At 39.6% G+C, this 25,599-nt stretch overlaps 1 protein-coding gene across 1 annotated transcript in view; it reads left to right on the forward strand.

Annotated features, from left to right (window-relative positions):
* The window catches only part of LOC111323798 (uncharacterized), a 30,110-nt gene extending 10,785 nt beyond the window's left edge, over nt 1–19,325 (forward strand). Inside the window, 17 exon segments of the mRNA XM_088737423.1 lie at nt 54–90; nt 1,053–1,174; nt 1,805–1,852; nt 4,087–4,266; nt 5,005–5,041; nt 6,506–6,627; nt 6,843–6,884; nt 7,834–7,911; nt 8,603–8,663; nt 8,833–8,893; nt 9,289–9,559; nt 10,124–10,199; nt 10,442–10,502; nt 12,538–12,763; nt 12,996–13,071; nt 14,163–18,641; nt 18,644–19,325. Coding sequence (XP_088593549.1) covers nt 54–90; nt 1,053–1,174; nt 1,805–1,852; nt 4,087–4,266; nt 5,005–5,041; nt 6,506–6,627; nt 6,843–6,884; nt 7,834–7,911; nt 8,603–8,663; nt 8,833–8,893; nt 9,289–9,559; nt 10,124–10,199; nt 10,442–10,502; nt 12,538–12,763; nt 12,996–13,071; nt 14,163–18,641; nt 18,644–18,669 — 6,003 coding nt within the window. The 3' untranslated portion in view covers nt 18,670–19,325.
* Nucleotides 19,326–25,599: the final 6,274 nt, after the last annotated feature.

The raw sequence follows: 25,599 nt of genomic DNA on the forward strand, positions 1-25,599 counted from the left end.
CTGTAGTTACTATCATTTTGAGGAGCTGACGAAAAAATATTTTTCTCTTGCAGAGAAGGTTTCATGAGGCCTATTCTGATTGTGAAGAAGGTAATTATTTTTAAACCAATTTGCTTTATATGAAATAAGTATTAGACATACATGCATGTACTAGTAGATTTAACAGAATGCTTTTTGTTGATGTGAGTGTTTTTATTTATAACTAAACTCAGATAAAGGCAGTTTGTAACTCAGTAGACAAGCAATGGCTTAGTTTTCCTGATTTGGCTGCAGAATTAATGATAAATTCTGTTTACAGACAAACTTACCTGATCGGAAGCAAAACGGAAATCAAACATACACGGTAAACGGTAAACTCACGGTAAACGCGGTAAATACTAAATTGCCAAAACAAATTTGCGCTCGAAAAACTCAAGACTTTCAACTCCTTTTTTTGACGTGTGCAGGTTTCTTTTAGAGGTCAGGAGTTGAAAGTCTTTTTCGAGCGGAAATTTGTTTTGATAATTTAGTATTTACCGCGGTTACCGTGAGTTTACCGTTTACCGGTGGATAGCACAGTACGTTTTGGTAACACTTATCCGCTGGATAGCGATTTATCTGTTGGATAGTGTTATCCGCCCTTTGAACAACTGGGGCCTGCTGACCTCTAAAAGAAACCTGCACACGTCAGAAAAGGTCCGTGTGATTTGTTGACGACACGTTAACTTAAAATAATCTCAAAACACGCGCGCGCACAAGTTCGGTAACGTCTTCTTAACATTACCTGTTTATAAAAGACTTGTTGCAGACTCGTTGCAGAGACGATCTTCAGAATTTTTTGGAAGAAAAAAACCAACACTCAGTCCCATAAAATTGTACTCAGGCAGCGTGCCTCATTGGAAGCAAGGCCATTTTTTAAATTAGGCATCAGAATACATATTAAATAAGTTTGAGAGCGGAGATTTTCTGATTATGACTCTGCTTTCCTTTTTTTGGAATGTGTTTTTATGTTTTTTTTTTTTGGCTCAGATAAATATCATGTCATCCTAATTCCTTTTTTTCTTTCGTATAAGCACTTGTATTGGATCCACGTCACAAGAAAGCTAGGTTCAGACTAGCTCAGGCTCTGAGGGGTAAGGGCCAAATTTCAGACGCCTACATGGAAATTACAAGTTTGAAAGAAAAGTTCAAACAGGTATAAATGTGTGAGTACTCACTGTGGAGTACATGTTGTAAATTTCAATTGGAGGACTAATCATCGTAATAACTGCAAATTCACCGAGCTCTTGGCATGAAGTTGATTAGAAACTAAAAGAAAGTCAGATGTTTGTGTCAAGATCAAGGTGATTTAAATCACATTATTTTGATAAAGTAAAGCTAGGAAATCGACTCTCATTTCGTTTCATTGATTTTGATTGGCATTAGCTAGTTTACATGTAACATAGGTAACTTTAGTTTCGTTGGCGTGTTAGCTTTTCAATTTGAACAGTTCAGTTACATCTACATGTAACTTGAAATTAGACAAGTCACATCGGCTCTCTTTTGCGAATGTAATGAAGTTCCAATCGACTATAGTTGTCATTGTAGGATATCGAAATTTGTATTCAGTTTTTCCGTATCCAGCGGGGCGTCTATTAATTTAGAGGTTTGTTGTATATCAATTCCTTATGTTTACATTGTATGTACGTCTACTGAATTTAGTGGAGTTCGTATTTAGGCTTTTAAAGCTACTAACAAATACTTACTTTGTCGTTACGTTTCATAATTTCTTTCCTAGCGCATGTTCTGCATTGTCAGTTTTTACTCGTCTCTTCCATTTCTCCAGGATCAAGGAATAGTTTTACTTGCTAAAGCTTTGGAAAATGATATTGAGGTAAACATTATGTTACCATTATAAATTTATATTAGATTTCAATCTTCGTCAGTGATCTTAGTTGTTCCTTTTGCTTTGAGTTTCAATTCCTATTTACTATTTATTCGAAGCTCTTTGGTGTTCACTTACACATTTAGTTTATTGTAACTAAGTAAGTGATGGGTTAAGGTAAGTGATGGGTTAGGGCTAATTGCTTCGAAGTTATGGGATCGAAGGCCTGAGTTGATCAAGATTGATTGGGTGAGGGGGACACAGATAACTCCAGTCTCAGTTCCTTGAATTGGCCAGTGCCACCAAAGACAGACGGGTGCCTGCATTTCCACTTTTTCTCGTTTTTTATACACTGAATAGCCGCATAGGCACACAATTATCCCAAAACTACTGACTTTCTTTTCCATCTCAAGCCCATCCAAAGAAAATATCGAAAGAAGCTGGCTTCTAGCTCCATCTGTCCATCGTTTGAGGCGACAAGAACATTTCTGTGTCACTCCTCGTGTTCCATCTTTTTAAAACTGCTTAGTTACGAATCACAATACAATAAGTACTTTATGCTTCATTCTAAAGTGCTTTCGACCAGTGTTTTCAGCGCTTTTAGGCGGCAGAGCTTTTGATACGGGTAAGAAATCTGACTTGCCCGTGGGATAAACTGCGGAAATAAGTTGCACTAATGTAACTCACCACGATGTGCGACTACAACTTAATTTTATGGAAAAAAAACTGGTGGATTGCAATTCGATTTTTTTGAAATAGAAGAAGTAAAGAAGCTAAACAGTTCTTTTTCTTTATAAACGTTAATTGATTCACAAAGGGATATTTTTTTCCGATTGAAATAATGCATCATGAGGTTGTATACATTACGGGAAATAACCGTGCTCGCAAATATTATTTGCGCTGAGGGATTACCGTGTTGGAATTTGCACAAGTCTGGTACTGACATCAGTTTTAGTCGATAGTTGTGCACTTGAGCAGAAGACTGGGTTTGCTATAAAATTTCAACTACTGTAAATAGGACTGGAAACGAGTCGTTGAGATACCGATGGAATAAATCGAAAGAGTGCACTAAGCAATCATTAAAAACCTGTGTTGTTCACGAGAACTTTACTTTGCGGTTAAACGCCGTATTTTTTTGGTGTCTTACCACGGAAAGACCGATGCAGTAAAGGTTCATTGCTGTATGGAAAACATCACCGGCCTCAGCACTGAACGAAGATTTCTCGACCACGACTCCGGTAACGAATATGTTGTCAAAAACAAAATGATTTCCGACGTCATCGACAAAGAATTAAATGTCTCTCTCCAACAGACGAAAACATTCCCTAGTCAAGAGTGCAATTTCAGAATTGTTCGAAGCCATTCCTCGCAATCTAGCCTCAGCTAGCTCAGTTTATCTTAGGGAATCTTTCTATAAGACTCAGACTCTCACTAATATTCATCATCAGACATTTTGAGCCGTATTTAGCTGGCAGAAACGATTTGCTTGGAGACTCGGGGTAGTTTTGTTAAAAGTCGGAAAACTCTAGCGAAATCAATCATTAATTGCTCTCGGGCTCGATGCGATTTCATAAAAAAATCACGTGATTCGTAAAGGTAATCACATGATTTCCAGTACAATTTGGGATAAATCGGCACAAACTTTTCAGAGGCTAACCAAATCATACAAGCTCATAGGGCGAGTGCCGTTTATTGTCTTTGAAAAAAAAATTCCAAGTGCTAATTTATCCCTAATAACACGAGAAAAATTTATTGGGTTACCTGTTGGTAATATAGATGCAAAAAAATTGACTCTGTTTTTTTCTCAGCTCGGCTTGCCTTCGTGTTGTTGCCCGACTCGTCGAAGTTTTCCTGCAAGAATTCGCTTTGAGCTTTTAAAGAGTAATTGAGTGTTTACACTCTTTCACAGTTAGAATACGCCCAATAACAGTAAACAGCACACGAAAACTATCACGCTCGTAATTTAATCTCCTTCTTGCGTCCGAACTGTAGCGTAAACTCCTGCCTCTCGTTTCTATGATTCAATACTTTTGTAATAGCCTTCCTTTGGAAGCCCAAGACTTCCTGACTTATAGCTAGTTGTTTCTGCTTTGTTGGCTGTTTTCGTTCTGGACTAAATCGTTGTATTTTTCCTAACCTGTACGCCATTTTGTTTTATTTTGCTTTGGCAACTCTCCTGTCAATCAATTTAATTTTAATTTCTTACACTGAATTTTAACTGTCTACCTACACTGTCTACACAGGATGCAAAGGAAAAAGCTCTGAATAAACGAAGTGAATTTTTTGGGTACTATATGATGTCTGATTGGGATCCAGCTATAAAATGTCTGTGCGAAATAATAATTTTGATGCCAAGGATTCCCAAGCTATATGGAGAGTTGACGAAGATTTACCGGTATAGAGCAGAATGTTACATGGGAAAGGTGTGTATACGTAAGTTCAAACAAAGCTGATCTTGTAATAGAGAGCACCATATCTCACCGCCTAAAATCACATGAAGTCCCGACTAGTCACTTTACAGTGTACCGGGGTCTTTGTGAAAGGCTTATCCCTTGAACATTTAAAATACTTGTCCTTCGCTATTATGAACAATTATAGTTTATCTTTGGGCTACAAAAGCTAAAAGAACGTCCTACGTATAAAACGCCAACAAAAAAAACACAATTGGCATGCAATACTCCACAATAATTCTCACTCACGCAGCAAACTTTATTTTCCTCGTTTTAGTTTTTACACAAAGAAATCTATATTGTTCTTCGCTCTCCGCCAAATGATAGGAAAAAAAGTAGGTAAAGGTAAAGCCTACTCAGGAGCCATGTGGCTCATCGCGCCACATGGGCTAGTATTTCTAGTATTTCACATGGGCTATTATTTCTACCCCCCCCCCCTTCCTGGATGAGATGCTAGTCCATCCCAGGGTTACCCCCAGCATTAAATTTGCCGGTACCCATTTATACACCTGGGTGAAGAGAGACACTGTGAGAGCAAAGTGTCTTGCCTAAGAACACAACACGATGTCCCCGGCCGGAGCTCGAACCCGAACCACTTGATCCGGAGTCGAGCGCACCAACCATGAGGCCACCGCGCCTCCACAAATTATAGGAAAGAATCGATCTTAATCAGAACCTGCGTCGTTAATTGTATTGTTTTGGAATCTACAGCGCAACTTTGAAGACGCCCTAAGAGATTGTGAGGAAGGTAAGTAGCAAAGTTGATGTGAACGATTAGTTTTAATCAGGGAACAAAGATACTATATTTTGTTTCAGATATTTACGGAAAGGCTAGTCTCATGTCCAGATTAGTTGGTTACTCATGGGTTCAATTCGATTTGGCAGTTGAAGCTCATTTTCTTGTTAGAGGGAAAACGCATTTTTACGCGTATTCTTTGGGGCTGATTATTAACCGTGAAAGGAAGTAAACTAACAGAAGGAAAGTGTAATTAGTGAAGCTGCAAAGCGATGAAAGAAAAATTGTCCAACTTTCTAGTTTAATTCCTGACAGTTTCTTTCCTGCCCCGTCATCGGCGGCGCGTCCAGCTTTAAAAGAGTACGGGCTAAAACGACAAAAAATGCCACGAAACGGCTGTCACGCAAGAAGTCAAGTATTTGGTACATTTCTGGCCACGCGGAAAGACTGGCCTTGACCTCATGCGTGACAGCCGTTAATCGGATCTCATTACATTTTTTTTCACATTTTTTAGCCCGAACTCTTTTCAAGCTGGACGCGTCGCTTATGGCGGGGCAAGAAAGAAACTTTGAGGAATCAAACTACAAGGATAAAGTTTAAAGATGATCTATATTGTGATTTGTAAATATATGGTACCAGACCCTTCTAAAGGCCCGAAAATGGGTCGTGGCAACTGTTCAGCGGTTTGCATTACATTTTTGACAAAATAGCCCAAACTCTTGAAAACCTGGACGCGCCGCTTGTGTTGGGCCAAGATACACAATTGGAGGAATTAAAATACAAGGATAAAGCTTTAAGATGATGTATATTATGATTTGTAAATATAGATGGCAGACCTCTACATAGGCCACTGAAGTTGACCTCTATTTTGCCTCTGCGAAAAAGACACGAAATACTTTAATTCAACCAGTCACTCTTCGGACTTAAAACGTAACAACATGGCAAGAAATTAATATTATCCAAGAGATAAAAGGACCATCTGCTAGCACACAAAATCTAAAAGCGGGATTGCATCGCGTTGTAGTGTACGAAGTTGCCAAAGCTGCATAATTTGCCACTGCTTTACGGGGTGGGGTAGGGTGGGGGGGGGGGGGGGACAAAGGCCCTCTAGGCGTGTTTTGAACTTTTAGATTTTTCGGAGAAAGAAAAGCGCGTTGGAACTTTTTTGATATAATTTTCGAAATTTTGCAACTGTCGGCGGATTCTCGATATTTGTGGTCAGTGGCTTTTAAATTTGAAAGTGTTAGTTCCAATGCAGCTACTAGGAGGGTGTTACTTCAGAAGTTCTTTATTTTTTGTGTTGAAATATACATTGAAAAGAAAAAAGAACCTTTATTTTGTACTACAAAGCGTTCTGGTGTTTAATGTAGTGCTGAAACTGTAAAGGATCAATTGAATGGTGAAGTGCACTACTATTAATTTTTGATTGAGATACGAAGCGCTTTGGTCAACGCCTTTTTTTTTTTATCTCCACAGCTGATAGGCTTTGTCCTGGCAACTCCAACGTACTTTTTACCAAAATGGAAGCTCTTGAGGGGTTGAGAAAGTATAAAGAATGTTATGACGTTTGCAACCATATGCTCAGTAAAGGCTTCAAGGTTAGCAGCTGTTAAATAATCGGAACTTTATTAGCAATTAACTAGGTTAAAGAGGTTATAATCATAAGAAAAGACGAAAAAGAAAATCTTTCTAGGAACATCTTTGTGCAGATGTTGAACAGCTGTTTTGTGACATTCTTTGCAGTTTGAATCTAGTTATTCATGTTTCGCTTATTTGGGACTTATATCAGATATTCATTCATTTCTCTTAAAAGGAGGAAGAAGCTCGAAAGACCATTAAACGATTGTTGCCTAAGGTTGGTGGAAACGTCCAGCATGAGTGCCAATGGAAGTAGTAATTAGGCATTCATCTTTTTTTTTTTTTTTTTTTTTTTTTTTTTTTTTTTTAAGTAAGGTTGATATAGCTGGTAAGATCACTAAACCACACATGCTAAAATATATCGAAAATAAATATAAAAATGGTCTTGTGAAGCAAAACAGACGGAGCCAAAATCTTATGCTAGCTCCTCGCTCAATACGTGGTAAGACACGATGATTCAGATGAGAAGCGGGAGAAAAATTTAAATCGGAGAAAATCAACTAATATTTACCTTGCTAAGTTGGACCCTGCTGTCCTTAAAATTAAGCGGATCAGATTCAGTAATCTCATCATGCTCCTCATCACCCGCTTATATAGTGATGAATTATATACGTTGTAGTACCCCGTCCACCAGCAAATAGTGGCTCACTGTCCTTTCATTCAACATCTGGGAAGATGTCGAAAACAGATTTTGCCTGTTGATATGATGGAGCACCAGATCACATGGAGAACTCTTACGGCTTTCATCGTTAACCTCCCTCACACTATAAGTGTATAACCCTTTCAACGCGCTGGAATAGCTCTCTGTGTTCTCCTTAGTCAATACTTTTCGTGTATTTCAAAAGTGTCGTTATAAATAGAAGTGGTCGATAACAATATGTGCAAGTTGCGCCCTTTATCCCCGATGGATTTTAATCGCAGGTGTTCTCTTCTGTTAAACGTGAGTAATGCGTTTGATTGGCAATATAGCTAAATTAATTTCAATAAACAATTGAAGAAAAAAAAGTCTTAAAGCCCGCAAGCTGTCTTGTGTATCTGGGTGCCTTTCTGCAAAGCGTTTTTGTGATTTTTTGTTGAAAGTTTTAACTATAGAAAATTCTGTGTTTTTTTTCGTCCTTTTTGAAAAAGACGTTTTAAACTCATACGTCGTGTACCATCTGCTTCAGATTGAGAGGGAAAGTAAGGAGTCTAAGAGGCAGGATAGACCAGAACTCCCTGAAGCTACAGATTTTTCCGAAAGCAAGGTAAATATTTAACTTCAGCGAAAGACATTGACAGATTCAAATCTTTATCCTCACACTAGTAGCTTTCTACCTTTTATAATTGTGAATCTTAACCTACCACTAAACTAAAACTTGCTTTAACCTATCATTGCTTCCTCTACAGCGATGTGCTACTTTTTTTAAAAAATAAAACAACAACAACAACAAACCAAAAAAAATAAACAAACAAACAAACAACAAATTTCAAAAACAAAACAAAAGGAAGAAAAAATGACTTGACGCGGGAAGGGCCCGCTTCAAGTAACCACTTTTTCTCAGCGCTTGATTTCCTACCTTTTAATGTGAACGTGAAGGATAAGTAAATTCCTAAAGGCAGAAAAACGAACCTTACAAAATATACCATCAAAAGTACAACGGGAAAATAAATAAAAAGACGAGAGAAAACTTGCTAAATACGGAAGGCAATATAGGTTACAGGAAACACTCAGGGTTTAAACAGCACGAAAACTAAAACAATTACTAGAAGAGGCGTGAAACATGAAATATAAAAAGGGCAGCATAAATTTTACCTTAAGCGCTAAAATAATAGTGCACAAATAATGCATGAAAAGCACAAACCAAAAAACGAATAATAAGCGTAAATTAATGTGGGTGAAAATATGAAAGAAGCCACAAATTCGCCACAAACTGAGGATAATATCTTTCATTGCAGGGGAATAAATCCAAAAAAAGTAAAGGAACAAAAAAGAAGAAGAAGAAGAAGGGGCAAGGAGGTACATTGTGTTTAACAAACCGAAAACGTTTACTATCCTTAGGTTATCAAGAAGTCTGAAAACAATTTGCTCAACGATAAGTGGAATATGCAATAAATGACTTTTAAATCCATACTCGTGATTTTTGCAGAGAAATAAATTGATCAAGTACTGTTGTTTTCAATTGCAGTAGCAAATGCAGCGAACGTTAAGCAGGTATCAGACACAGATGAATCTAACGTAAAGTGCAGGTAATAGTATTGTATTTGCTTAGGAAGCATCGACACTTCTCAAATCAGTAAGCGTTTTTTTGTAACGAGGTGATAAATAGGGATTGTTGAATACTGGATTAGTATTGTATAACGTTCCCGCTTCCAGCACTGTGTTTAAACAATGTAAAAATTGATTCCTCGCCAAATCTGGGACACCTATCCCATTGACTTAATAGCTAGATATACATGCTGGGAAAAATTAGAGAAAATGGATAGACTAAGAAAAAGATTGGGTGGGCGTGATTTGTATTTTGCTGCAGCCGTATCTTGAAAATTTCCTTTGTAACCGTTTGTAGTATTACTCTCTGCAATTACTATTAGACTAAATTGATTTTGCAGATAATGTTTGGGTTTTCTTTTTTTTTTTTTTGTAGCAAACCTGATGAATTTTTGCCAAGACTACAAGGTAAAGAGGAGGTCAGTAAACAAGGAGACGAAGCTATAGATGAGACGTTTGTCGACACCGAAGTGACCTGCAAGAAACATACTTCTGCTGAAAATTTAGGAGTTAAAAGTAGTCAACAAGGAAATGTACATGCTGCAAATGTGGTACTTAGTTGCACAAGAGCGGGTGATGAAGAGCATGATGAGATTACTGAATCTGATCCGCTTAATTTTAAGGACAGCAGGGTCCAACTTGGCAAGGTAAATGTTAGTTGATTTTCTCCGATTTAAATTTTTCTCACGCTTCTCATCTGAATCATCTGACATATATGCAGGTTCTTTTCGCAACTTTCATACTCTTTGTTATTTTCAATTTATTATTAAAGACGTCAAAGAGTAGTAAAATGTAAGGTAAATAAACCCTTTCAGGCGGCCGGTATGTGGGCTGACAATCTCCGCGGCTGAGGTATAGTCCGAAAAATGAATATTTGGCCGAGAAACGAAGCTTCAAGGGCAAAAATGAAATTTTGAAGACAATTCCTTAGCCAAAGACATTATCGGCCGATGTTCCAGCGAGCCAATAGGGGTTGATAGGGCGTTATGAGCAAAATTTTGTCGACCTCTTTAAACTTTCCGAACCAGCACTCGAGATCAGCTTCTCAGTGTACTCTACAAAAGTAGTTGCTTTTTTTTTTCATCTATATAAAGTAACTGAGGCGGCTTTTTTCCCTTTAAAATATCTTCTTTGTCACGCGGAAGGACTCACCTACAAATAGCTCAACCACGAAAACTCTTTCCTTTTTTTTTTCCTTTTTTTTCATGAAGGAAGAAGTTTCGCCGCTGAAACCTGGAGCCAAAGTGTTACCAAGTGTAAAACCTACTATTCTAGGATCACCGGCAGGTTTGTCTATAATGCTGTGTGACATCCAAATTGTGAAAGGTGGTTTTCGATATGAGTTATAAAAAAATACGGGTGTCATAAATATCACCTCTAATCATCTTATCCGAGCACAGCTATATACTTGATGAAGAAACTTGTAAGTTTAAGATATAGATATATTTTTGGGCACTTATTCTTGGATTTTTCTCTTTAAAAGTAAACTGGCTAAGCGCTGTCAAATTTACTATGAACTTGTGTTTTAGGTGCAACTACAACAAGTGTGAAGATAAAATCAAACTCAAATCGGCCTAACTCTCCGTGCAGGTAATGTGTCTTATTATAGAAGTACTGAGATTTCCACAGTTCAAAATCACAGAATAATAATCGTCTCTCTTTGATGAGAAGCAGTCCCACTGGTCATACGATTTTTTTCACCAGTGAAAACTATCGTATGACCAATCAGAAGCCTGATACGATTTTTTCACGAGTAAGAAAAATCATATCGGTTTTTCCCGCCTTTCGGGGCGGCCTTGCGAATTAATTGAGAGTGAATATTTACTTACAGAAGTCTATTCCGATTCAGAGTAGAAAACGCTTTGTTATTTTGAAAGCTTATGTGAGCTATAGAGATTGCTCCATGGAAAATGCGCGCGTACGATTTTTATTCATGAGTTGAGGAGTATCAGAAAACGAAAGAGTGAGCGCTGGGAACGAGTGAGTTTGCTGATACTCCTCAACTCGTGAATAAAAATCGTACAAAGCATTTTCCATGGTGTAATTTGTTTATTTTATAGATATTGAGATTTTTGAAATGAAAAATTGCTGGTCAAGTTTGGGCGCGCATGTTTAGAAAGCCTATTATAAACTAAAATAAAAAGTTCTCTTTGTCTTTTGAAATGTTTAATGAAGGTAACAAATCCAAATATGTAGACGTAAATGACAACTTTTAGAGGAAAAAAACTTGACTTAGATTTAAAAGTCAGAAATATCGTGAATCAGAATGTCACTAAATCATGAACACACGCAGCGTCATACGCTTTTACGCTGAATAACACATTGAAAACCTTAACTGATATCAGACAAAAACAGCCTGCAACTTTCATGAAAATTCAAGGCAAACTTACAGTGTACATAACTTAGTCATCATCGGAGTCGCTGGATACTCTGATTCTCTTCCACTGATGCTTTTTCGTAATCTTGTCCTTCTTTTGTGCGAACGCTTAAAATGAATTCACTCAAAAGTTCATTCAGCTTGGCGGGAGGAATTTCAGCTATTTCACTTCGTGCTTCTCCTTTTGTTTGAAGGAACTCTGTAAACAAAGCAACGTCTCGTTTCGTTTTCTTCACTGTGTTCTGGTTTTCTTGTTCTTCAATAAAAGTCTCAATGGAACCTTCCAAAGAAGCAAACCTTGAACTAGCCATGTTGGATTCAAGAGTCGGAGTGAAACTCGCGGGCCACGATTGTGCACTAGTGAATTTTCGTTGTTCGCGTTTGTGATTGGGCGAACGACGTTTTTTCACTAGTGAAAATTCATCGTTCGCGTTTCCTATTAACTAATGGATTTAACGTACTAGTTTTACGCGGGCTTTTTGTCGTGTGTAAATCTCAGTATCTATGAAATAAAATCTTTTCAGAAACCCTTCAATTGTCAAACGTAAGCCCAAATTTCTTTCAATGGGGCTTGTAATCTTTTTTCTTGAAATGAATTATTTTGAAATTACAGTCCTTTCGCCTTTTTTAAGCATATTCAAGTGCAGTATTTTAGGCGTCTTGACAGCATTGATTGGGTTTAAATGATATCGAGTTCGCGACTTCTTTGTGTTTTATAGTCAGTTGACTGTGATTTAGTTACAAACATTTGTAATACTTCAGTACTAATATGATACACAAATTACTTCATGATTAGTTCGCTTTTTGTGGAGAACCAAAAACTCACTCGCTCGTAGACTCGTTCGTTCGTTTGCGATTCTTCACAACTCGTGAATAAAAATCGTACGCGCTCACCAACCATGAAGTAATTTATATATCTTCTATATGTTTTCTATATGCTAAATGACCTGTTTCGTATTGGATGGAACCTCTCTGAATAGAAATAATTGGGGTAGTGTCATTGCGATTGTTTTTTTTTTTCGGGCTGGGGGGGAGAGGGAGATGGAGATTTTTTAATATTGACGGAAATTTTATTGGTCTATAAAGAAGCAGGGATACTTTGGAACGGTGGCAAGCGTTTACAATACAAGAACCAAATAAAGTTTTTAACCACTTACTAAAGCCTTTTGAATGAAAGCTTCTTGAAGAGGATTATAAGAGGCCTAGTTAGCTTGAAAATGATATAATCATTCTGCGTCCCTTTTGCAGCAATAACGATGTATTATTTCAAACACTGGAGAATAAAGGAGCTATCAGAAAGTCAGGAGAAGAAATTGTGGATGGAGTGTTTAATGATTATAAACTTTTAGACGCTGATAGGAGGGAACAAATTTCGAACAAGTCGAAGCATCATTTACCCGTAGCCGATGAAGAAGATGATGAGAATACTGAAACACTCTATCGTAGTGGCAGTAGTAAACTAGATAAGAGAAGGGTTAGTTGCATTTGCTCTTTTTTGTCGTGAATCTGTTAGAATTTTTCTACTACCGTCATGCTTATTGGTGGATGTATGGACTTAGGGCTACAACAAGTTACAATTGTTTTTAAGTGTTTTTAATCTAACTACAGAACAAGATGCACCCTATTTAAAGCTGAGGGAACAGCTCAAGTTTTTTAGATTAGCTGGTCTTTCTTATCGTTGGTATTCTCCTCAATCCTTTTTGCAGGAAGAAGTGTCTCTCCGTAAACCTGTGGTCACGATGTTACCCAGAGAGAAAGCTGTTCTTCCTGAATCTTCAGCAGGTGTGTTTGTAATCGCCTCACCGCCTCCCGGTTGGCTCAATTGGTTAGAGCGCCGGATTGTGTTGTGCGGGAGGACCAATACTCATGGTCTTAAAATAAGTGAGGAGAATTTGCTACCTTTCTATAATCAAGAAATGGATAGATATTCTAGTCTTCTCGGATAAGGACGAATAAACCGTAGGCCCCGGCCGTCTCCTGCAGGGTTAGGGTTGTGTGTGTGTGTGTGTGCGTGCGTGCGTGTGTGTGCGTGTGTGTGCGTGTGCGTGCGTGTGTGTGTGTGTGTGTGTATGTATATCATTGTCGGTACTGTAAAAAGCTCGTCGAGGCTTCAACGTGATTATTTTGCGTGCTATTTTGTTTCAACTCACTTACTAGTTTTGTGGCCATTCACTCCCTACAAAAAGCGCTCGTCAAAGAGATAGCCATAGATCATCGGGTTTTCCGAGTAGATCAGTACACATTACTAGGTTCATTATCAACCTTGTTCCTGGGCATCTTATGTGTACAAGATTATTTTAATGATTTATTTTCATTGAATTAAGTGCGTAATTTTCGATTTAGTGTTGAAATAATTACATTTGTTTTGTTCCATTATGCACAGTGATTGGTCATGTAAATTAACGCCCCACCATCATCCAATGTAGAACTAAATCTCGAAAGTAATCTGGTTTTGTATGGGCTTGAATTTACTGAGCTCTCTGATTGGTTTTGGAAACCGGCACCTCCTCTAATCCAGTATTGGATAAAACGAAACAAGTAACGACTTGGTTATCCGCGTTTTCTGCGCCGTAGGAGTTCTTGCTTGTTCCTTTTGATTCAGACTGACTCATTACTGTTATTTTAGTGGTACCGTTAATTTTCAAAGTGGCAGGGGAACAAAAAAAATGTTCACAAAGATGAATCTTTGCAAAACACTTTAGAGGTACAGCCTAGATATGACCTGATTGAGGAGACAAAGGCAATGATGATACCACTGGTGCATCTTTTACTGGTTTCTTCCGTTCCCTTAGAAAATTTAACAAAGAATTGCATAGAGGAAGTTCTTGATATTAAAAACAAAAACAGAAAATCATTTATGCTTCGAATTTCAGATGAAGCATATCCCCGACGAATCCTACTGATTTGCCGTAGATGGTCAGTTTGGCATTGCAGTGTTTGCACAGTCAATGCACATCTTTGCCGAGGCTTCGCAAAAAAGAAAGACGTAGATGTCGCTTGTTTGGTACTAGATGCGACTGGTCAAGAAAAGAGTGCGGCAGCAAAAGATGGTGTGATCCTTATTAAGGCGAGTGATCAAACAGGTATTCCACAGGGAGATGAACAGCTGCTGTTCCTTCATAATGAGTTCCCTTTTAAAGCAGAGTTAGTGGTTGGGCACGGAATGTTGTCGGGTGCTGCAGCAGCTATCCAAGCAAAACGTTTAAATTGCAAACGTCTTCACGTTTTTCACAATTTGCCGGTAGAAGACGACGATTGCCATGTGCGTTTAACTTCTGAAGGGGGAAAAGAAACCGAGAGGGATATCGCAAGGAAAGCTGACTTCGTCGCGGCGATAGGAGCTCTTCTCGCGGAACAGTGGGGCATGATCCTAAATCGTGGTATATCGGTGATCATACCTGGATTGCCAGATGTGGCCCCTCGAAACAAAATACCTACTCCACAAAGTAGGTGTCTCATTTTGGGAACCCTTTTGGGGAACGATAATTTTTCGATGAATGGACTTGGCATGGTTATAGATGCTCTGAAGGACTGCAGACAAGGATCATATCCTATCCACGTAACTGTACTTGGCACTGAGCGAGGAAAAATTGAAGAGCTTAAAGACACACTGAAGACTCGCTGTTGCACGTCTAGTTTGGAAGTCGCAGTAAAACCATTTGAAGTGAGTCTAGAAACGATTGGTGTTGAAATACGTGGAGTTTCATTAGTACTTATTCCATTTCTGTCTGATGGATTTGGAGTACTGGCACTGGAAGCCATATCTGCTGGGGTTCCAGTTTTAATCACTTCATCTAGTGGCCTTGCAAAATGCATTCAGCAAGAGTTTGATGAACGCTTTTTAAAGTTTGTTTGCGCCACAGAAAGGACTAAACTAGGAGATAGAACTGAGGATTGGTCAGACGCTATCGAAGAGATAGTTAATGATCGCGAAAAAGCATTTAGTTTGGCTGCATCCCTCCGAGAACAGTGGAATTCCAAATTTACATGGGAATCCATATGCAGTAAACTTCTGTTAGATCTTGGAAAATTTGGGGATTTCCTTGTGCGTTCGCCGTCATCTACACAACCTATAGGTCTTCCATCTCAATGCACAGACTCGGCTCGAAGATTAATCGAGGTTGAAGTTGATTTACTGAATAGAAGACGAAAGCATGTATTGTTTCTTTCTCCTGAGAATGCTTCCAAATCGCCATTTATTCAGTACTTTGCACAGGTGCCGTGGGCTGCTGTGTTCGACTTTGATGTTAGAAGCGTTGAGAGTGGCTATCTCGCCAGTTGCGAGAACTTTTGTGAAAGAATGGGCATGAAGATTTGCCGAATATTGCCACCTTTGCCAGACGAAGAACGTAAGAAGGTCTCAGTTATGCTACCAAATGGTATCCCATGGGTTCTCCTTGATGGTATGCCAGAAAGCAAACGGAATATTAAAGACAATTTGGAGTGGATGAGGGAATTTTTCTTGTCTCTAATGAAGACTTACCCTGGTCCTATCACCTTTGTAGTGTTGTGGTATTCCGGAAAAAGGATTTTGAGTAAGAATCTGTCCAAAATTCTTACTGTTGTTCAGGGCTCACCCCTTCATGGTCAAGTAAAGCTCGTGATAGTTTCCTCAGCATCAGGAGAAGACGAACTTCTGGAAGACATCGCAGAAGATTGGGGAGTCGAAGTCCACAAGTTTGATTTGGAAGAAGTTACCAATGCCCTTTGTCAATGTATCAGCGCGTGCCCCTTTATTCGAGAGGACCAAGATTTTTCTTTGCCAGTCGCAGATCAGAGTGAGTCTCATAGGTTAGCCTTCAAGATTTTGCCCCAGAAACGTCGCTGGATTAATGCGGAAATGGAAGTTCTTTATCAGTCTTGTGGAAGTACTCCTGAATTTGATGATGATGCACTCCATTTCTATCGGGGTGGGCAGATCTCTTGGTATGCTCTCCAGATGGGTTATGCTGTGGAACGTGAAAACTGGGAAGCATTGCATGGAAGAATTGATGAGCTCATCCTGAAGGCAGGAACGATGAAGCTGAAGTTGCCACATCAAAGAGGAGCTGGTGGAACTACCACAGCCCGAAAGATTCTTTTTGACTACCACGAGAGATATCCTTGTGTTTTGCTCCGGTCAGTCAGCCATTCGGAAATTGCTCCTGCCATCAAAGTGTTATCAGAGTTTTGCAAACTACCTGTTATAATTCTCGTTGACTGCAAGCATATTCAAACTGATGAATTTGATGTTGATAGTCTCTACAACAATCTATCCAATGATAGGATTCCCTGTGTCATTCTGGAGGTGATTCACTCCAGCCAGCACCGCGACCGGAACACTTCCGAATGGTTTCAAAAGTCTGAAAAGACCTCTCCGGTTCTCGTTGCAGATACACTTGAACAAGTTGAAGCTGCCGCATTTGTAAGAATCTACAGTGCCCAGAAAAAAGGGAAAGAAAGAGCACTCCGTTCTCTTCTCAACGACAGTGGGAAGAAAGAGCTTCAAATACCATTCTACTATGCTTTGGTTACCTTTGAAGACCGGTTTACTGCCCTTGAGCCATTTGTTAAAGAATGCTTGCAAAATCTTAGCAAAAACGAGCGCCATATCCTTCTTTTCTTGGCTATGGCTTACCATTATGGTCATTGCTCGATCTTCGCAAATGATTTTGCAGAGTTACTAAATGCTCCAATGAGAGAAGTTCTGTCCCTGGAATCAGTGCTTCCCGAATTATCACAGGAATTGCTTTTGGAAGAGGATGGGAAGTGGAGACCAAGGCATGACCTTATTGCAGCAGAGATGCTTCGTCATTTGCTAACAATGCCAGATGATGAGAGATGTCCTCTAACACATCCCGACAATTGGAGGAATCAGCTCGCTGACAAAGCAATAATTTGCTTCAATCATATGTCCGAAGCGGTTGTGAGCGACATGCTGCTGAATCGAGTCACAGACGAAAATTCACACAACTACTTCTCTCAACTAATTTCGGATATCCCTTGTGACGAAGATGCTATAAGGCTTTTTGAAACAGCAATATCTTTATTCCCCCATAATCCGTTTTTCAAGGTGCACCTGGGCCGCTATTACAGTATTCAGAAGAAATCAGCCGGTTTTCAGCTGGCCATTAAGTACACAGATAAAGGAATCTCATTGACAGAGGATTTTTCCTCTCGTTTCGTTCGTGGCCAGTTCGCCCAGATGAAAGGAGTAGTATATAGTCGTGAGGTTCATAACCTCGCTAGCAACAATGCTAACATTGAGACTATAATAGAGATGGCCGATGAAGGTGTCAAGAATTTCAGACGTGCAGTGAGCATAGCCCCTGACCTAGTAGATGGCTACATTCCGGAAGTGCGAATGATGTGCAAGGTCTTTGAATATATTGAAAAGAAAACAGGAAGTTTCCTCAGTTACGTCAAATCTGGAGTTGCCCATCCGTTTATCATTGATGCAATATCCAACACCTCAGACACACTTGAGTCTGTACCTGATAGTGATGCCTATTCCTATTGGAGAATGCGTCTGGCCTGTATCGGTCGTCACTCATTCAATGGAGAAAGAATGAAAGAGACCTTAAATTTGCTGTTAAAACTAAGAAAAAATGATAGGGCAAGCAGAGGATCGATTAATCGTCAAATCGTCATAATGTGGATGGAAATACAGTCCAGACAACGTCGACCAATCGCCGAGATTGCTCCCCGGTCGATAGAACTTTTGAATGAGGCATTAAAGTATGATTCTAACATTGAGAAAACAATGAGACTGTGGGTAAAGCTTGCATCATTCACTCACGTGGATCTTACAGAATCAGAGAGCAAGATTTTCCACTGGTGCTTAAAAGAGAAATCTGTTCGTTCCTACTTATACAAGTACATTGTTGCTTGTTTGCGCCTACTAGAAGGAAACTCTCACAGCTACAGTGAGATCATGAGGAACGCAAAGGATGACCTCAACTCGGCAATTAAAGCGATCAACCGTTCCGATGTTGGACGTTGCCGTCATCCCGACAGACCAGTGGTGTGGTTAGGACATGAAGGAAGAGGAATGGGAAATTTGGTGTACCTTGATGAAAAGATTCCCGAGCTCAGTAATGTCAGAATGAAACGCTCGATTGCCTCTCAGCACACTAAGCAGCTTCGCTCTCTCAGTGGTCTAATTGTAGAGTGTGGGAACAAAGTCGGAACCATCAGGATTAATGAAGACCTGGATGTCCCCTTTCGTGCTGATCTTTGTGAAACGCCTCTTATGGGATCGGGATTTCTTAATCGTAAGGTTCAATTATACTTGGCTTTCAACTTCTTTGGTGCGGATGCTTATAATGTGCAGCTTGCTAACGCAAATGCAGAGGAAGAAGATCTTGATTGGTATTAAGCACCCCCCACAATGCCATTTAGTAAGGTGAGGAGTAATTTAATCAGATGCCGCGTTAGACTTCAATGCTTATGCAGCTGAAAGACAATAGACTAAACCTACGTGGAAACATGGTTAGCGAATGAACTTAGTTTCTATTGTCAGCCAAGAACAATGCACTGCCCCTCTCTTTTCGCCTGCCCTGTGGGTAGTGAACTGTACCATCTCAGCCACACGCCATAAGGGATGCACTCATGGATTTTTCCATGCTTTTCAATTACTCACTATGCAGACTTTGACAATACCATCAAAAGTGCTGGACTGTATCACCAGGACTGCTAATGACATTGTAAATCGGCCTTGTTACGAAGCACTCAGAGGAAGCAATTAACAGCTTGTTAATTGCTCTGATTCAAAATGATTTTGAATGAGGGACGAATCAGTTTCTTCACGAAAGGCATTTAACACACCGATTTTAAAATGAGATTTAGAGAGCTAATCTTTACTTTCTGACCCATCCTTAAGATTATTGTGTTTTGCTTTGTTTTGTTTTTCACGTACACAATTCTTAAGAAATAGCCGGCTTGGACATGAATTTCCTTGACTTTTTGATAGCAAGCAGATGTGTTGTAGTGATTATTTCGATCGAATAGGTTTTAACATCAAATCTTCAATAAAGTACGATTGTGCTCTCAACCAATTTCCTACGTACTTCATAATTTTTTAATCCACTCTGAATCCCTTTTCTGATTTCACAAACACTTCCTAGAATACTGATTTGCTTAAATATTTGGTTTCACGCATTGACGCTTGTGTGCGTGACAGAAAAAACATCTTATCACATTTTTATGGTTACTGCCTCATATGGAGGCGAAGCCATAATGTCCTGTTGGGTGAGTGAGTGACTGAGTGATTGTAACAATAGAATACGAACTACCCCTAAGCCCACAATGAAGTCTGCTAAGTTTTACCCGACATTTCTCGCCGTTAGCTTTTTTTTGTTTTCGGAACATCTTCGGTCGTTCAACGCTTGGCGATGAATCACATCGAATGTTATACGTGCCCACACTGTTTTCCGGTGCTACTTACTTTTTTGTTTCAGTACAACAAGCGATAAACATCTGATCAATTCAGGATTGTGAACAAAAAATTATTTGAATGCTATAGCTTGCATCGCATCACATCCTAAAGGGTGTGATCGGCGCATCATGAAAAATTAAAGGAACAATTTATTCTTTGAAGAGCGAGTATTTTAGCGTTTGAATCAGTGAATTATGCCCGGTAGATCCGAAGATGTAATTTTTTCAGTTCTTGCCGTGACACAGCATAAGATGGTATACATCTCAAAATAACTTTACAGTAACTTCTCAGGCACGTAATTGAAAACGAGACTTTTCCTTGCAGAATTTGATCTGCCCACCCTAGAAACTTTGAAAAAAAATTATTTATTGGAAGAAAGAGCATTTTACCAGCGACTAATGGCCAAAAGAGCCACTAAATTTTCGCAGCAAGTAAGGCTTCTCTATTTGTTAATCAATACTATTACTTTTGTTGTCATTGTTGAGTGTCAATTACTATATTCTTGAATCATCTTTTTCTTGTGGAACAGTGTACACATAAATATTTGGATGTGACAGGATTTCTTTTTTACATGTGGGACAGATGCTCTGCAACAACACCATCATAAAAAATTATCGATAATAATGATCACTCAATTAGTTTGCTATCATAACTATTTAAGGTGACCTGCTACCTCACATTCAGTCTTAAGCTGCCTTTTTTTCTTTGTGCTGGCGAACTTAGGTTAATTTATGAACCCGATAGTATTTTACACATTTCTCAATTATTTTAAATGAAAATGTTTCTCACGTTTTGATATCTTAAAATTGTCGCCTAAGTTTAGCTTATCTAGTCCATGTAATTAAAATGAATTTCAGCGAAGAAATAATCAGGTGGAACTCTTGTTTGAGAGTATCTAAGAGGATGTCCTCCGCACAAGGAAAAAAAAAAAAGAAAAGAAACGCGCGATTTAAGCACAACCACCAACTTATGCATCAATAAAAAAGTTATGAAATGCACTACTCGACAAAAATTATCATGTTTTAGCTCGATCTAATCGTAAACCGAGCGCGACAATCCGAAATGGATGATGTTTCTTTGAGTGAGTTAATCGCATATCAAATTTCAACCGCACGAATAAAACTTTGCACAATTTCAAATCTGAGGGGTTGGTCTTCAAAACCGTGAGCGGAGTTTTCGATTTTTTCATTGGTTGATTTGCAATTTATCTGTCAATTTCTTTGTTGATCAAAATTATAACGTGACGCATTACGTCGGAGGCCTTTGCGAGGGATCCATTTTGAAAAACGTAATTCCCACACGATTTGTTAGGTTGCTTTTTGGTTTTTGCTTCCAAATTTTCACAACAATTCACGCCTTTGGGTGACCACATGTCAAATTATGTCAACACTCTGAAAAAATCAAATTGCCGACCGCCAATAGAAATACAGTAGTATCCTGCATAGTCTCAGGAAACTCTCAGCAGAAACATATTTTGCAGGTAATAATTGCTGGCGAGCCCCAGCGAGGCGGCAGCCTATTCTTTACAGTAGCGAGAAAAAGTCAAAATTTGTCGGATGTAAGATCGGAGACGTGCGCAGACTATTGCGTTTTTATATCCGGGCTGCTTGTGATGACATCATGTAAAATGCACGTGGAAGTATCGAGGGATTTCGAGCGATAGCTGTGTACAGCCGTCCCGCTCTGCTAGAAATCAAAGACACGATAAACGAGGTGAGTTTTTATTAGATATGTCTTAAATTTCTTGTGGAAGTATTCATCAAGGTCATGAACGGTGTGGTGATGACTCTCGAGGAAGACAAGAGATTTTTATGTGTTTGGCTGCTCTATTATGTGAGCAATTTTTGCCGATTCGCGAATGGAGGTGCCAAAATATCGACGAAATCCTACTTCATGCAGATCATTTTTTTCTTAGTGCATTCAGCAGCAGTGGAGTATTAGGCAAAAATGCTTCTATTCGGAGTAAACTGCCGACTGCAGCTTGCTGGTCTCGGGAGAAAAAGAGAGGAAGGTGTGAAGCCATGATGTCGAAAGCGATTTCGATACCACCGGAAAATTATTCACACAATTCTTCGCCCTTTGAGGCGTTAAATTTGATCGTTGAGTCAAAATCTTTGCCCTTTAAGGTAAATAATTCGACTATTGGATTACATTTGCCCGTTGAGGCGTAAGAAAAGCTTGCAATCATAGATTCAAAATGTGGATCGTTCGTTGAAGCTAACCACTCCACAAAATGTGGATCGCTCGTTGAAGCTAACCATTCAACTGCAAACTCGAATGACTGTTTGAGCTTTGAGACAAATTGAGTCAATTTCATTCATATGTACTCGGTCCAAGCGACACCGAAAAAAAGAACCTTTATAATTTTGTAGGCACTTATTATAGCATTTTATTTATATCAAGAAAAGAATTGTCAAGGCTCAAAGCCAAAATAATGTTCAAGCATGTAAAAGATTCCCTGAAAAAAGCTAAATTTGTGGGAAATTATTGTGATAAAATCCCTGTTCCATTTGCTGTAATGAGGGGTTACAGAGTTGTTCAAAATCTCCACTTTATGATAGTTTTCGCGCGAGTGGTGGGTTTTACATGTAGTACTACCGCTGACAAGTTGTGATTTATACTCACTCTCACTGTTTAAGAACGTTCAATCAAGGTTTTCCCCTTTTTTTGGTTGTTTTTACCTCAGAATGCGCGGAAATCTGATGAAATATCGAAAAATGTCCATTTCTCGTCTTCTTTGGAGCGACCTGATGGAAACTTCATGGAAAAATCCAGCGTCACATTAATTATGCATTCATTTTATAAAGACTAAATATAGAGGTTTCTTTGCAAAACTCTGTGCATAATTAATGTATGGGGTTATATGGGACTCTGGCCAATAGCTGTTTTAGTAAGAAGATGGAAGAGTATACATTGTCGTATTTCCTACATCAGGATTGTCTACATGTAGGAGTTACGCATGCCAGCATAGGGGCTAGACAGGTGCATGACTATTTTCACATGGGGTTTCTATGTATATGGAAGCCATTGCCCACCTCACAATGACAATGATTAAACTCATAGTCCATTCCAGGGTTACTGCCCCCCCCCCCCCCCCTACCAACCAGGACTCATATTTACACCTGGAAAAGGTGAGGCACTTTGAGCTTACAGTATCTTTCCCAAGAACATAATGAAATGCTCCAACACTAGACACCAAACTGGACTAATGTCAAGTCCAGTGCACTAACCATTCAGCCACCATGCCTCCTCCTCTGATTCTTATGATGAGACTGTAGTGAATAGGGTCAATTGGGATTAGGGTGGAACCCTCCTCCCGGTTAGCTCAGTTGGTTAGGACACCGGATTGTGATGTGCAGGAGGTTGAGGGTTCGAGCCCCGGCCGGACCAATACTCATGGTCTTAAAATAACTGAGGAGAATTTGCTACCTTTCTATAATATCAAGAAATGGATAGATATTCTAGTCTCCTCAGATAAGGATGAATAAACTGTAGGCCCCGTCTCCTGCAGGGTTAGGGGTAGCAGATGTTAATTTCCCATGCACGAGATATCTGTGTGGTGTATGTCCTCCCCTGGGGTGGGATGGGTGGGTATTTGGGGGATGGGTGGGAAGGTGAGATTGTTACATGGACTGAAGCAGCTGCCAGAGGCGCCTGATATGCTGACGTCCGATCTCAGCCTTAATAACAATATCTAATAAGCGCTATTGATCAGCACATGTAAATATGCGCTATATAAATTGGTTAATTATAAAGTGTAATTATAAACCCTTATAATGTTGCGACTTAAGGCAACTTAAGGCGACTTAAGGCAACTTAAGGTCCCAGAGTAGGCCTCGGGATATTGCTTAGAAGATAACATTCTTTCAAAGTATTGCACGTTTCATTTGTCTGAAACGTTTGTGGTTGAGAACATTAGATGTAAACATTGCCAATTTATGCAATATCAGATTTTTGAGCTTCGTTCGCGAATTGCCACTATGAAAAGTAGAGGCCGTCCCGCAGAGGTTTTTACATATGTAAAGTCTACAATATTATAACCAACTAAGTGCGTAGTTTCAGTTCCAGAATCGGTGTACTTTTGGAGAAATTTAGACAAACGTTTTCCCTGTTTTACCCTACAGCAAAAAGTGATCAAAACTGTACCAAGATGAATAATCTATTAGTGTGTTCACATTCACTCCCAGGGAAAATTGAAATCATCAAAGTAAAGACGAATGATGTCACTATGTATGCTAGAAGTACCAATCTGTAATATTATATTTAGCTTGAGATAGGGAAATAAACACTACACTTTTTTGCGATGTTTTTGTATGAAAATGAGGCCCCAGGCCTCGAACAAGCAGTCGTTGTTACCATGGCAACAAGACTGTTGCAACCTTAAAAAGGGCATTTTTGTGCATCCCCCCTGAGTGCCTAACTGCATGCAAAATTTGAAGGGGGTTTGAAAATGTTCATTTCCCAAGATGTTTGATTCTTACAGAGACCCGTTCTTAACTATGGTTTCGAGTAACTTTAGATTTTTATCAGCATATAAGAGATTAGTATCATCTGCGAATAAGTAAAATTTAAATCGATTAGCTATTAGATATATCATTTATATAGATGAGGAAAAGTAGGGGTCCTAACACCGACCCCTGTGGAACTCCTGATAATATTACTTCCTTCTTGGATATATTTTAACACCAATTTGTGTTGTCAGTAGTGACAGCTTCTGGTAATCGCCATCTGGTGAACAATTCTTCTAGTGTCTTTATAACCGTACCGGAAGTGACGGAACTAGTGTAGGATACTTAAGATAACTTAGAATGGAGATCATGGACAACAATCATATACTTACGCGAGGACGGAGCGGCGACGAATTCTCCTGCAATATCTATCTGAAGATGTTGCCATGGGCGAGTGGGCCATGGAATGGGTTGCAAAGGAGATTGCACAGGCTTGACTGATTTTCCTCTTCGTGCGCAAGCTTCACAGTGAAGAACCAACTGCTTCACGTGAGTGTTCATCTTCGGCCTCCAAACTGCCTCTCTACATCTCTGCTTCATGCGTACGATACCGGGATGACCGTCATGAGCCATGCGAAGCAGTCGCGCTTGTAAGGACTCGGAAATTACGGCACACGGGCAACGCAGCACTGATTAAAAATAGCGAGTTCTACATTAGGACGGTGATTATACCCGATAACTTTACCAAACTCTCGAAAAGCTTCAGGAATCTTTGAAGCAAGGTCGACGGATAGTACTGGCACTCCGTTATGGGTGACTTGAAACCCGAGTCTGTTGAAGAGATCAGTTCTCATAAGACTGGTTCCGCGCGAGGTAACAGAACGGAAAACTCTCCACGCGTTGTTCGTGGTACTCCACTGACAACTTGACGACCCCAAGAACCTCGATTTCTTCGTTGTTGTAACAGACCAGGCGCTGAATAGGACTCTCAAGCTTTTGTGAGGAAAAAAGTTTCGTCAACGTCGAGTCTTTGATGATAGACTCCTTTGCACCCAAATCAATCAGGAGATCTAACTCCACATCCTGTATGTTGACCTGGCAAGACTTGTACCCCGTTCCGTTCGTCTCACTTCGCAGGCTAAACGCCGTTACGGACTCCTTCGCGTCCTTCTTGGGATCTTGAGCAACTTGTTTCCCTGCAGCTGGTTTTGAGCGACACCATTTCGCAAAATGATTTGCTTTCCCACAAGATCGACACTGCATCCCACGGGCGGGACAGGCCTTGTTATGTGTGTTGTGTGAACCAGAACCACAATTTGTGCATCGTTTTCCCGAAGAGCGACCACAACGCTCTGAAGATGACTTAGCTGCTTGAGGGGGAAGGTGTTTCGAATCTCTGTGAACACGGAAAGGTTTCTGCGAGACGTGTTGTACTAGGGAAGGTTG

The sequence above is a fragment of the Stylophora pistillata genome, chromosome 1 (genome assembly GCF_964205215.1).
Source record: "Stylophora pistillata chromosome 1, jaStyPist1.2, whole genome shotgun sequence".
Lineage (NCBI taxonomy): Eukaryota > Metazoa > Cnidaria > Anthozoa > Scleractinia > Pocilloporidae > Stylophora > Stylophora pistillata.